The 14,155-nt window shown below is 37.4% G+C and overlaps 1 protein-coding gene across 1 annotated transcript; it reads right to left on the bottom strand.

Annotated features, from left to right (window-relative positions):
* Positions 1–1,242: 1,242 nt before the first annotated feature.
* METTL8 (methyltransferase 8, tRNA N3-cytidine) lies at positions 1,243–13,826 on the bottom strand (the record flags this gene model as incomplete). The annotated part of the gene is made up of 8 exons (XM_080346776.1): positions 13,735–13,826; positions 9,890–10,281; positions 9,288–9,337; positions 6,839–6,902; positions 6,367–6,506; positions 2,733–2,839; positions 2,572–2,637; positions 1,243–1,433 (listed from the first exon to the last, which is right to left on the bottom strand). Exons 1-8 carry the CDS (start codon positions 13,817–13,819, stop codon positions 1,243–1,245), a joined length of 1,095 nt encoding a protein of 364 aa, XP_080202902.1. The 5' UTR covers positions 13,820–13,826.
* Positions 13,827–14,155: the final 329 nt, after the last annotated feature.

Below are 14,155 nucleotides of genomic sequence, written 5' to 3'. Positions count from 1 at the left end.
CCAGTTTCTTTTTCTCTCCTCCTTGTGGCTAAGTGACTGTAAAATTACATTTAAATAGCAGAAGTGGCATCTTTAAACACTGTCTCAACATCTTCAGTATCATGCTCTGCATCCAAACACAGTGTTTGTATTTTGGTTTTCTTCTTAAAAGCACCCAATGCACTAGCCTAATCCTGTCCTTTTACTGTGTCTCCAGAGGGTCAATACAAAATTGTTGCATCTTTTTACTAAGTCTCAAGCCCTAAGAAACCAACCTCTCTCTGTAAAAAACAAAAATATCTCAGTTGCCATGTACATCACCATTTTAGTGTGATTACACTACTCCATAACAATATTAATAAAATGTACTCTGGATTACTCTTTTTGCTCCTCACCCTAGCATATCTGACATATTTACTATGCAAATGTGAACTACTTGGTTTCAGCACTGCTTTGTTATTTTCGTAATTCTTTTCTATGTGACATTCAGTTTACAACCTACAGCACTTTAAATATAATGTATGTGTCACTAAGCTGTTACACAACCTTGAGTTTGTCCTGTTTCTGATGAGCGTGTAGATGGAAAGTGGAGACTTCAGAGGAATAAGTCAGTCACAGTGGAGGACACCGACCACTGACTAGTCTGATATCCCTGCATATCACATGCAGTTAGTATGAAATTATACCTTACATGCAAATCAGAAAGAGATTTTGTCTTCATTGTTTATGCACCAAGAAATTTCCCCCCAAAGAGGAAATACAGTTGCAAGACACACAGTGTGACTCCGAAATTAACACAGCACAGCTTACAGTGGTACTGAGAACAGATATTCTGTTCCTCTAAATCTCTGAAACAACTATGTTTCAGTCTAAAACTATTTACATATTGTGAATTTCAACAGGAATAAGCTACATGCTTATACTTATTGACTATTCATATTCAAGGAAGTAAAATAGTACCTGGGCACAGTTATAAAAGATGCCAAGATGGCTATACCCAGGGACAAGAGACTTAGTCCTAACCTTACTGTTAGTTTTTGCTAAACATATACAGTTTTATTGCATATAAAGCAGAAGTCAGAAATGTTTTGGGGTTTTGTTCTTTGTTTTTGTTTTTCCAGACCATTTTTACACACATACATTTACAAAAAATCTGGGAAAGGTTTTCAGTTCAATATATTTCTCCTTTCTAGTGGCTAACACAAGATTTATAGGAAATATACGTACTCAAATTTGCTTCAGTTTCTGGAGTTCATGGTACAGTCATCTACAAGGGTCCCTTTCAGTGGTTTCTTCGGGATTATTTGGAGACAGCAGCAACGGTTTCTGGAACTTGCTTTGTATCCAAACTCGTTGCATTTTCACTTTTTTCTTCCTGTTTACTTGCAATCGCCGATCAACTAAATTCTGTACTTCAGTTAATCCGGCAAAGTTGAACATGCTGCATACCTCATCTATTTTTTTGTATGAAGAATTATTATAATTAAATAAAAAGACATTTGTAGAATGTAGTAATTAACGACTTGCAGTTCAACCAAAGATGGAACTAAATCTGTTTTGGGATTTGAAAGACCAAGGACAAGCCTGGAAGAATTATTTTCTTCAAAATTCATTTTCACAGCTCTCGATTTATATTACAGTAAAAAATATTACGTTGAGGCCCAAACCACATTGGTTATTACTCATGGAATTCATAGATCCCCTTTCTTCAGAGTGTTCAGTATGCCAGACTTGGGGAAAACAAATGCATACCATTTGGTCACTGTTCGCATATTATCAAGATAAAGCTATTTCACCTGCCAAATGACAATCCACACATTCGTGAACGCATCATTATCTACTTCTTGTCAGTAACCACTGAAAAACTTTAAGTTTCTTTGCCATGAGTAAACACAAAACAACAAAACATTTAAAAACTGAGAAGGCTCTTTGAATTCAAGTGATTTCCCATAAATGTCCCAGATCCCCCTTCTCATTTCTAAAATCACCCAGGCTGGGATAAATCATGATCCATCGCTGTTGCTTACAGTCTAAGTTGCTGAGGGGTAAAAAAAAAAAGTATTGTGATGCTTGCTCACTTTCACAATTTCCAGTAGCTGGGCTATATTATGCCAGTCTAAGCTGAGTGCCGACAACACCGAGTGAACAGGCAAAGAGCAATACTATCCATAATCATGAACTGAAGTGTAGCCCCTGCAGGATAAGCAGCCTCACAGTTCAGATTCACCAACACAGCAAACCAAAATATTAGGGCACTGATACCAACTGTCCTTCCAAGCACGTTTATCTCATTTTTAAGAAAGAAATCAAGTACATCTTCAAATAAAAGAACTGAGCATACCATTAGACACAAGATGCTTAAACAAAGATAAATTCCAGTGATGTCTGCAAAGAATCTTGCAGGACCTCAGGTGCAACAAGTGTACACATAAAGGGAATTATTTTCTCACAACAGTTAGCTTTGGGCTTTGTAAAAGCAGACAATTAAAAAAAAAAAAAAGCTATTAAAACTTTGTTTAAAGATGAACTTTTATAAACCAAATAATTTTGAGAGACACTCAACTCTTACTATAAAACTGTACCATTTCATACCTTTGGTAAAGAAATATACTCTGGTTCCATCTCCTCGTACATAAAAATTTTCTGATAAGCAATGACCTAAGAAATTAGAGCAGTAATGAAAAAGGGTGTGTCACTTCTTTTTCAAAAAGAGTTAAAATGAACAGTGAACTACAAAAGCATTCGGGAATTACCTTTTTTAAAGCGAAGTTGAGCTGTATCATACCTTCCATAGTCTCGAAATAACAACATTCCTCCAGGTTTCAGTAGTTTAGCCAACCTATTTACAACCGCCTGCATCCTGAGAAAATAGATGGGATACTGCTGAAATTTGCAAACATAACTGTTGTTTCAATAGATATTTGGAATACACATAGACTTCTGAAACGACAGTGAAGTATGTCCACATTTACTACAAAAAGGCCAGGCACTAGTGAACAGGAAGAACTTTTTGCAAAAAAGTCTCTAAATCAAAAAATTAAAAGGAACTGTAAGAGACTGCAAACTGGAAAGAGAACAGGAGCCCTCTTCCTTCACTTCAACAGAATCTCAGGAATGGATTAAAACACAGTTTTTGAGTACATAGGTCTTATGGGTCAGATATATGACAGACAATGAATTAACAGACAGCTACATGCATCCATGAGCTAGACAGAGCCTTCTTGCAGTGCACAGCAAAATCAAGGGCCTGGAAGACAGACAAAAACTTCTCCAATTTCTTTATGGAGGTGTTGATCATACGCACAAAATCAGTATCTGCACACCTAATGTCTGAGAATGGAAAGAAGAATCTGAGTAGTATCTCAGGACAGGAATCTGGCACAACTCCACCCGGAGATACTGCTAGTTAGAGGAGGAAAGTCTGCATTGCCCAAAATGCTGACAAGCATATGAATCTTGGTAATATTTAACATCAGCTCTTCTTTACTGAGATTACACCAGCCTGCTGTATGTATGACAGGCCTAAGTACCATATACAATACTCTTTCTTCTTCATTAGATCAGAGCAGCTTCATTCTCACTTTTTAATCTTACCTTGGAGCTTCTTATAAATACATTTGCATTACTCTGCAAAATATGTTACAAATGGCTTGGGTTTGCCTCACTCTTCCAGAATAAACGGAAGGACTCAGGTTTTCCACATTCATGAAAGACAACAAAAGGCTGTCAGCACCCACATGTCCACTTGCCTAATTCTACCCTTCCTTGGACAGGGAAGCAGATGGACCATGTAGAAGATGTGGAGCCGGTGAATGCTAAATGAATGGTAAGGCAAGGTAATGTACCTGAAATGAGCTAAAGAAGGGTAAATCATACTTAACTACACAAAATCATCACACCTTTACCGTGTACCACGAGAACACCCTTACAACATCCCCATCTCTCAGGTGGCCTTACCCCAAGAATGTCAGAACTCAAGCACTAATTCAATTTGGTCCTTATTTGGCAGCAGTGCAGGCATTTAACCTTGATTTTTAAGAGACAGAATTAGGAGGTAGTTCAGCAGAGAATATTATCATATCTCAAAAAAAAAAAAAGAAAACCAACAAAGAAAACCAAAAAGCAGCATACACTTTCCAAGCGTGGAATAACTGTAGAGGAAGCCAAGTGCTTTAAAAGTTGTCCTCTTTGCTCATGCTCAACACAAGCAACCAAGTGTGCTGCGACAGACAAAAAAGGCAGCACCACCTAAGAATAAGACACTGTTCAAGACAGGTAGTTGTGCACAGAACCACAGACTTTGTCTACGTAAATATAAGCTTTGTGCACATACAAAAAAGTACATGCACAAAAAGTAAAAGTGCTTTGAGAAATCTCACCCTGTAGGACTAGAGCACACTAAATTATATATGTTGAAGAAAGCTTAATACCTTGCAAATTCTGCAACCACATTTTAGAGGGAACTTCTTGCAGAATTGAAGTGTGTTAAAAACGCAGTAGAAGAGTAGCAATTGCTAAAAACTAAACACAATAGCCCGAAGAGAAATCAGTAAGTAACAACTGTGCTGAATATAAGTGTGTCTCTCTCCTGTATATTTTCCAGGTCTCCAAAGTACTTAAGTTCTGCAATCATCATTCTCATGGTTTTCATTTCCACTTTCAAAGTTTCCAGAAAAAAAAAAGGTATACTGAGCAAGATGGATCTGGATTACATATGCCTTTATGCAGTCATTTTAATTCTATGAGATCACAGTATCACAGTATGTTTGGGATTGGAAGGGACCTCAAAAGATCATCTAGTCCAATCCCCCTGCTGGAGCAGGAACGCCTACGTGAGGTCGCATAGGAACGTGTCCAGGTGGGTCTTGAATGTCTCCAGAGAAGGAGACTCCACAACCCCCCTGGGCAGCCTGTTCCAGTGTCTGTCACCCTTACTGAGAAGAAGTTTTTTCTCAAATTTAAGTGGAACCTCTTGTGTTCCAGCTTGATCCCATTACCCCTTGTCCTATCATTGTTTGCCACTGAGAAGAGCCTGGCTCCATCCTCATGGCACTCACCCTTTATATATTTATAAACATTAATAAGGTCACCCCTCAGTCTCCTATTCTCCAAACTAAAGAGACCCAGCTCCCTCAGCCTTTCCTCATAAGGGAGATAACAGTAATGACTAACAAATCTTTGGATAGTGGGTCTTATAACACAGATAATTACACAGAAATCTTGATGTGTGTATACACACACACACAAACACCCACGTCAGCGTTTCAATGCTGAAATGGAGAGGAAAAAAAAAAAAAAACAAACCAAACACACACATTCTCAACCGACTAATATGAAAAGATCCACAGAAATTCTGACAGAACATCTGATTAGTGCTTCTACAGGCAAAGCCATTGAAAAAGCATCTCTATTGTCCAATTTCTTCCTGGCAGCATCATCACAGTTACAGAGATCTGAAATCTACTGCTTGAATTGTTTTTGAAATCTTGACCCAGGCTTCACATGACTCACGTGCTCATCTCTGAACAAACAGGAAGGAGTAATATCCTATATGGGAAAGATCTTTCTGTAAAGCTAATCATTAATAACCCAGGCAGGGAGGCAGGGAAACAGTTCTCAAGACTTTGGCAAACACCATTCTGTTTGCCAAGATCATTTTAACGACATTCTTAAAGTAATAAATGTATTACCACATATACAGCATGTATTTCCCTTCATATGATCTAGTTAAAGGAAGAGTCAAGCAGTTTAACTTACATGCCCTCTTTTGCATTTTTCCTATCAATAAAGGGCATTTTCACAATCAGCCAGCCTTAACAGTCATAAAGCTTGGTTCATTAGGCATTGAGAGGCATTAGTAACAAGGCTAACAGCACTCAACATAACACTGTGCATGAAAATTAGATCAGGTTTTCTTAATCCAAACAAGTTACAAAATTCTGAATGCATTTGGTTCAAAAGGCCTGTATGTAAGCATTTGCATGTGGCTACATCAGCAAACTAAGTCTTTATCGACATATCATAAGATGTTAAATCTTGAATGTTTGGTTTTGATGACTAAAAATAATTTCCTTCTAGAAGATTAGTGGTCTATTTTTTTAATTAATAATTTTCTTGAATCACTGTCACTTTTAATACGGTTATATTTAGTTACAATATATCCCTTGTATTTTGATGGAGACAAGAGTCTCACTAATGAGTTAGCCTGACCAGCATTTCCTTTGAAGCCTGAAAATGAGAAAGAGCATTTAAAATACCTTGTTTTCTGTATATTGTAGCTTTCTAAATAATAAATTAAAGATTCATCATCTTCTTTTGCTTTTCTTGAAAACCTGCAGTGATAACAGAGATTTAACCCATTTGCTTTGCCCTTTAGTCTTCATTTACCTGTCAGGATGAATAGTAGAGAGCACAAAGACAAGGAGAATGACATCCAGGATCTCATCTGGAAAAGGATAGGGTAAAGCATCATCACACACATCATGAACAAAGGCAGAACACCAGGCTGAATTGTAGGACGAATGTGACTGTCAGGAAAAAGATGAAAAGAAGCACAGAGAGAACAGTAGTAGTTAATACGTTTACTGTGACTCAAGAAACTTTTTTCCTTCAATTATTCAGCATTGTAAAACATCTCATATAAAAGCCTATTCTGTCTGGTATCTTACTCAAGCTGAGAAGCAAGCTCACTGATGGTATTCATTCCTCTCTGCATAGAGTAAGACTTTGTTCTTCGGAATATTGAAAACTTCAGTTAAAAGTTGTCAAAGCCATCACATTCTTTTTCATGAAGACGGCTTCCTGGCAGCCTCCTGAATTACAGACTTACAAGGTACCCTAAAGCAAGCATATGAATTACCTTTACCAGCTCCACTGCTCCTGAAGCAAAATCACAACAGTAGAGAAAGGTTCCAGGTGTATTGCTAGGAAAACAAAACCAACATCAGTTAAAAAAATTATTATTGTAAAAGATGAAAGTCTACATCAGTGTTGAAGGAACTACAGAGGGCCCTTCGGGGTTCTCCACAGGTTAGATCAAGTGTGCCGTATTGATGTCTAGCACATGGAAAGCCACATAGGCTGTAATGAACCAACAGGGCAGACAAATTCATAATAGCAACAGGCAGTTGGTATAAAAAGGAGAATTATAGCCTTACCAGGGAAGAAGTGAAAAGGAAAAGAAAGAAGGTCACAGAGGGCTGTCAGGATTGACAACAATGTCCTGGTGTCATATTACATAAATGCAGATTAATAGGCGACATTTTCTTACAGAAGCACTGCATTAAGTCTCCACCATTAGCCCATGTATGCAGCTTAATTAGCAATACGATTTGGGCAGGGGTGGGGTGTTGCAAAAGTTACCTACAGTTCTACAGAGGTTTGGGTCTCCATGTGTACCTTGCTGTGCTTTTGATTAGATTAAGCAGCATTGGTTGTTTCCCTCCATTATCCCCTTTGTTTTGTAAGCCAAGATGAGTAAGAATTTCCTGTAGCCCTGTTTTCCCTTCCTTTCCCATCCTAGACTAAGCCAGCTCCAAATTTCCTCATACCATTCATCAGGTACCAGTAACTCTAGGGAGTAATTTTTTTCACGTCCAAAAAATTCATTTAAGAGAAACTTGGCAAGCCCCTCCAAACCTACTGAGGGACAACCTCAGGGCCAACTCATGATCAATTAATCTGTCTTTAAAAATATTCGAATATACATTTTGGACAGATGGTTTCTTTAGAAAGGGAATCAATAATCTCTGTCAGTGTCTATAAGATTTCATAGTATACACAGCTGAGTTAGTGACCCCTCTCTGAGGGCTCAACAGAAGAACCCTAGTGGACCAAAATATGTCCCATCCTTGCTGCTGAGCAAAAGTTTTACCAGCTCTGTGCCCGCCATGAGAGCTGGTGAGTTTAGATATTTATCATGGATGAGGACAAGCAGCCAGGCTTTAGATCCAGCTTGTCCATTGGGAAAGGTAAAGCTGATTGCCTAATTGACTTGTTAGGATGATATTTCAATTTTACTAAAGCAGAATGGGAGCTATGTAAAAAGTCAACTTAAAACAAAGGCACAGCTTGATCCGGATGGTGATTTCATGATGCACTGTATCAAATAGCAGTAACTTAAATTTTAAGTGGGGCAGAGGGAAGCGGTTTAAAAGTTATGTTAGCCTGGTAACACTCATACTAGACACAGGCTTCTTTTTATATGCATACAAAAGGCAATTTTTAAATTATTAAATTCAGAGTAAAAGCAACTGTGCTAGAAAGTCAGGGCTGCTAAGAGATAAAAGATGTTTCCATCAGGTCATGTAAAAGACAAACGTATGAGCTGTTTAATGTACCAACCAATGTGACTGACTGGAGGATTTACATAAGAATAGAGATCTCCAGGAAAAATACCTAATGAGTGGATTCTTAATTATCAGAAATACCAACCTATGACTAATGGCTTCTATGAGGAAAACACAAAAGTTGGTCTCATCTTTTTTAATACTGCCACATGGTATCTTTTCCCTATAGAGTGTTACTTTTAAAACTTTTCGTACAAAACAGGGCTCCCCTTCCATTACATGCTGTCTAAAGCAAAGCAGTCGTTTTGTGGTGAAGATGCATTGCTAACGCTAACAGGTTTCATTTATGACCCTAGTGCACCACTCAGGTCCTCCTGCTCTGTTTCCACATCCGCAAAATGGAGTATTTTCGGATAGTGGTGATGCTAGCAATCAGAATTCATTGGTAGAATAAAACACTGTGCTGTACTCGAGCTCTTGGAGGCACGAATAAGGAGAAATCTATTTCAACCCCCAATACATACAGAGTCTTTCCAATAAAACCTTCCTGACTACACAGAAGGTAGGACATGCTGTCGTTACAGCTTTTGCTAAAACCAGAAGCTAAGTGGATTAAGATGTTTCAGGGAATTAAGTGCCTTCCTTGACACTAAAACCTGAAGCAATCTGACAAACTGTAGCAGCCAAATTCAGAAATAATACAACTTCTTACTAGTAGATCACATGCCATTACCCACTGTCTTCGATTTTGGCCTTTTGGAGAGATACCTGGTACCTTTACAGTGACATATAAGACAAGGGAGTATTTTGCCTGCCTGAGATTAGCTACAAGAAGACAGTCTGAATGCACCTGAAGACAAACCTTGTCAGCAAATATGGTCCAACCAAGACGAGGGTTGACCAGTATGAGGAGTATCTGACACTGATGCTACCAACATTATCTGTAGTCTGCAAGCAATCAGAATTTCAGGGCTGTAAAACAGTTCACCCAACACCCAACCCAAATCCAGCACTACATACCATAGAACTTTTAAAATAGGAAAGACACTGTTTCCAGCACCGCACCCAACCTAAAATCAGAAGAGAAACCAAAAGTTAAAATAAATGAGCAAATAAAACATAATTTTCTATTTTTGTCTTAAATTACTTGGTAGGTGAGTCCCATTAGACTTGAATGTATGTTGGACAGAAAAGCTATCAACAGCTCATACCATAATTCTCAAATCACTTCTACAATCATATTTCTCCTCAATGTCTTTCTAGAGTTAAGAGAGAATCCACCTCACAGACTGCATAGGTAAATGCAATATTCTTCGGCAATCTCACCATTTGGCAAGAACATGTCAAGTCCTTGCACTTTAAGACAGAACTTTCCTCGGGATATTAGAAACCTAACTTTCAGTGAAAATGGAACCTGACAGTCTAACCCTATATTTTGATTTGGCAGAAACTTTAAAAATAAAACAAAGCCCAGATCCTATGTTTCTCTGAGAGTTTCTGCCATAAATGAATGCGGAACATTAAATTCTAAATGTTTACTTTCTTGATACTTACTCTTTATTGGGCTTTTGAGTAATTAACTGGAATTATATATGATGGGTAGAACATTCGCAGTGCATTACCTCTAATATTCTGTAAGTGGCGTCACTACCAGGGAAGGATTCTAGGCTGCCAAGTTCTTCTCCACAGTTTTTACCCTGAGGATTGTCAGCAAGAGGTTTTGCTTGGTTTTTATTATATGCATATCCCTGTACAGAAGTAGAACCACCTCCACAATTTTTCTTCCAATTCTCTTCTCCTTCCTCTGACATTTCATTTTTGTGTAAAAAACCATTGGTACTATTTATTTGTGTGTGTTCTGAAGATCTTTCTTCTGTTTTCAACTCTTCTCTCCTTTTTTTTGGAAGAATTTCTGGGAACTCCAGAAACAGCCAATTGCGATCCTTGAAAAAGTTATTTTTATGTGTCTTGTAAAATTCATTCCAATATTTACTGGCTTCTCTCTCATATTTATCTGAAATTAAGACAAAACAAGAACTTGGTGAAGATGAGCTTAGCTACAAAATACTGTAAAGCAACATGGAATTTGGACCCCAGATTTACAGTTTAAAAATCCATGGTTTCCCACATTGTACGCATTTAAATAAAAACATATGGATTTGGGGCCTGACCTGAACCTGTGCTCAAAGTAACTCCCATGAGGGTTTAATTAGATTTTATATCACTTAGGATGGGGCAGACAGGCTTTCTGCATCGTCTTTTTTTTTTTTAATGTAGTGACCTAATAGAACAGCATCACTAAAAGATGCAGTCATAAGTTTCTTAGACCAGCTCTCACGTCTCAAATTATAACAGCACTGCATCTTTCCAGTTAAGTGTTCTCCATGTTTTTTCCTATTTAAGAAACACTAAATCAAAATTAATTTCATGATTTAAGAAACTCTATGAGCAATTTCAAATTCACTGGTAGCTAGTCATCTTTCAAAAAAACCCATCAATTGGAAATCCAGTTCTGTGAACTGGAGTGATAAATGCAACTGCATAGCCAATAGACAGTAATTCACTCTCAACCATTTAACAATACAGTTTAGACAGAAAGTAACAATAGACTGAGTAGAAACATATTGACTTTCTTACTTTCAAAACACTTCAGAGAATCTTACAATAGACCTTTGTGTTAACTTTTAATTCACAAAACATTCTAACTGAATGTTAGCTTGTCAATAAAACAGGACTAGAAGGGATTTCACCTAGTCAGGGAATTCGTATGCCTTTCCACAGAAATTGGTCCAACTTGTTCTTAAAATACTACTTTTCTTATAGATTTGACAGTTTTGTTCAGTAACAGTTTATAGTCCTTCACCATCTGTACAGGTTGAAACCTTTTCCACTACCTAACCTGAAGTAATGATTTTTAGACTTCTTATCATTTTTATTTGTCTTCTCTAGATTCTCTCTGATTGATTTACTACTCTTTGGTGCTGTACTCTGGTAAAGGCATTATCAATACAGAGCAAAAGGAATATTTCACGAGGCTTACAGGCTGCAATCCTGTTTATAACTCCCAGCTTACCATTTTACAACAGCATGACACTGCTGATTCGGCTAGTGATTCACCAGAACCCTCAGACCTTCTTCTGCAATATGACTACCTAGCCAATTCTTCCAGAACCTAGTATTTTTTTCCAGGAATTATTCCTAAGCAAATTATTCTACATTTATTTTTAGCAAATTTTTATCTTTCAGATTTTTTTTCCTACCATTTGTCTAGATCTTACTGAATCCTAATCCTGTCCTTCATAACTGAAACATCTCTTCACTTACTATGTTCTTCACTTAATATAATCTTCAAGCCTCCCATTTCCTGAGGCCACTAATGAAAATACCAAGCAGAACTGGACACTGAACAAAACGTTTCTCTGCCCAGCACAGCCTTCCATTCTGAAAGGATCTCTCTAGGCATTCATTCACCAAAAAGCAGTTTCATTAGCTCTCGCTTGCCTAACTTGCTTATGAAAATGTCAAGTAAAGCAAATCAAAAGCCTGACTAAGGATAAATTTCAGGACATCTGCTGTTTTTTTCCCTATCCCCAGGGCTTGTAACCTTCTCCAAGAAGGAAATTAGCTTGATTTTACATGATTTATTCTTGAAAAATATTTGTTAGACAGTATTCATCTCCTTTGTTCTTCCAAACCCAGTGTCCGCAAGCTCTGGATTTTCTCTCCCAGTATTCTTCCAGGAATTGAAACTAATTCTCTGACTCTTTTTTTTTTTAAAAGGGAGGTGGGAAAAGAGAAAAGTTGTTTTTTCGTTTTCTGCTTTCCCAGTCATCCATGTTCAGTATGGATGTACTTTGTAACCTGTTCTTTCTCAGTACAAGAACAAGATCTTTCCTCCTCCTCACTAACACCAATTGTGCCAGCCACTGGACTGCAGCTAACCCTTTCAAAGGAAGGCTGATAAAAAGATAAGAATTACAGCTTTTTCAATGTCTCTTTTGTTGATGGTTTTCCCTTCCTCATCCCTCCTAAGCACCAAACCAAATATTTTTCTTGCTTTGTTTTTGCTTTTTTTTCCCCTTGTTCCCAAAGCATTTACAGAACTGTTTCTTGTTAAGTGTACATCATATAATGTACCTTTTTATTTGTATTTATTTAATGTATTAATTTATTTGTATTTATTTAATGTACCTATTTATTTGCCTTTTTATTTTGTGCCTACTCGCATTGACCCATTAATTATTTTAATATTATTTTAATATATTTAATATTATTTTAGTTTAATATATTAATATTTTAAATTTAATATTTTAATATTATTTTAATATAAATGCAAAGAGTAAACATATGGTGCATTGCTCCTACTACTCTCATCTAAATCTTAACATACTATTTCCTAAATCACTACAGCTTTTCAGAGAGAAACAAGGCACAGACAGACAGTGGGAAATGGCAAAGAGGTGGCAGAATGCCTTGTCCTAGAAATCTGCATAATTCTTTAAATTTCACATTTAATACATCCAATTGTATTATTAAAGGGTAAGACCCAGACATGCAGAGTAACTGTACAGACTTGTTTTATAATGTAAGTGTAGAGTGGATTGAGATCATATATACCGGATTTCAACAGCGTAAGTTGTACACTCACAGATTGCTCTCAGCTTCAATATTAAAAAGAAAAAAAGAGACCTTCTACTCCCAAAGTTCTTAAATCATTATAACCCCTTGTTATAGTCAATACTTTTCTACAAGTCTGCTCAGAACCCTTGTACTTAAATTTCCACCAAATTTTCCAGATTTCAGAACTGAAGGAAAGCAATGGCTAAAGTCAGCCTTTCAAACTGCATTACTATTCAAATAAACTCCAATGCATGCCCGTGTCTCATTAACGAAACTGAGCACAGGATCATAATGACACTATCTAATTTGACAGTTCAAGACACACTAAGGAAACTGAGGCCTGAGACATCCAAGGAATTGTTTTCAGAATATCTTTCCAATAAAAGAACAAATTAAGAATCCAGTCTTCTATGTTACTATCAGGTTGATACTCCAGCTTTGGCATACATAACTATCCTGGAGTTTAGTCTAGGGTTTAGTTTACCAGTTTGAACCTAGAGCTATCGTTCTTCAGAAATGCAGAATACATTGCTTCCCCTCTGAAGACACGTGTGAAGTTCCTTAACCACTTACAGAGCAGACTCTGCACGATGTATTGGAACACATTCCACACAACGTGAACATGCTGCTTCCTGAAGCTCTCCCAGCTGAGCCTGGCCTAGGCAGCAAGCTGGGACCAGCTGGGACCGGTGCAACTTTCACAGCACTGAGCTGAAACATGGTGCGATGTACGAACACCAGCTCCCTAAACAATCCACAAATCGTTAAAAAGCATTTAAATACTGTACATGGGAACTTTCATCCCCAGCACCCTAGCTGGCTCCAAATTCATTCCCTTTGGTGTTACCTTGGTCTTCCCATTGGACTTTCACAACTGAGTTCTCTACCACTTTTTCCTTGGCAGCCTCCTCCTCTTCTTGCGACCATTGCATGTGGTCCCTGCAAAAGGCAGTTAAAGAATCAGTCTTTAAATAGGATTTTCCATAATCCTTTCCCAAGGGAAAACAGTCACAAATTAGCTACACTGTCTCAAACACTTTTTTCTTTTTGAATGCAAGCAAATGACCACAAGGAGACCGACAGTTAAAAAACAAGTTTCAGTGTATGATAGAGAAAAACTAATTACTAGTTAGGTGAAACTCAAGTGAAACGAGTAAGAAAAACCTTCCAACTGCGAAGAAACTGAAGTAGGATGTATTTTTTTCTTAATAATAAGATTAATCTTGTAAATTAAGTGCATTTATAGGAATGTATTTTGAGTATTCCAT

This window comes from Nesoenas mayeri, assembly GCF_963082525.1.
Source record: "Nesoenas mayeri genome assembly, chromosome: 6".
Taxonomy (NCBI): Eukaryota; Metazoa; Chordata; class Aves; order Columbiformes; family Columbidae; genus Nesoenas; species Nesoenas mayeri.
This window is presented reverse-complemented; position numbering and strand designations above follow the sequence as displayed.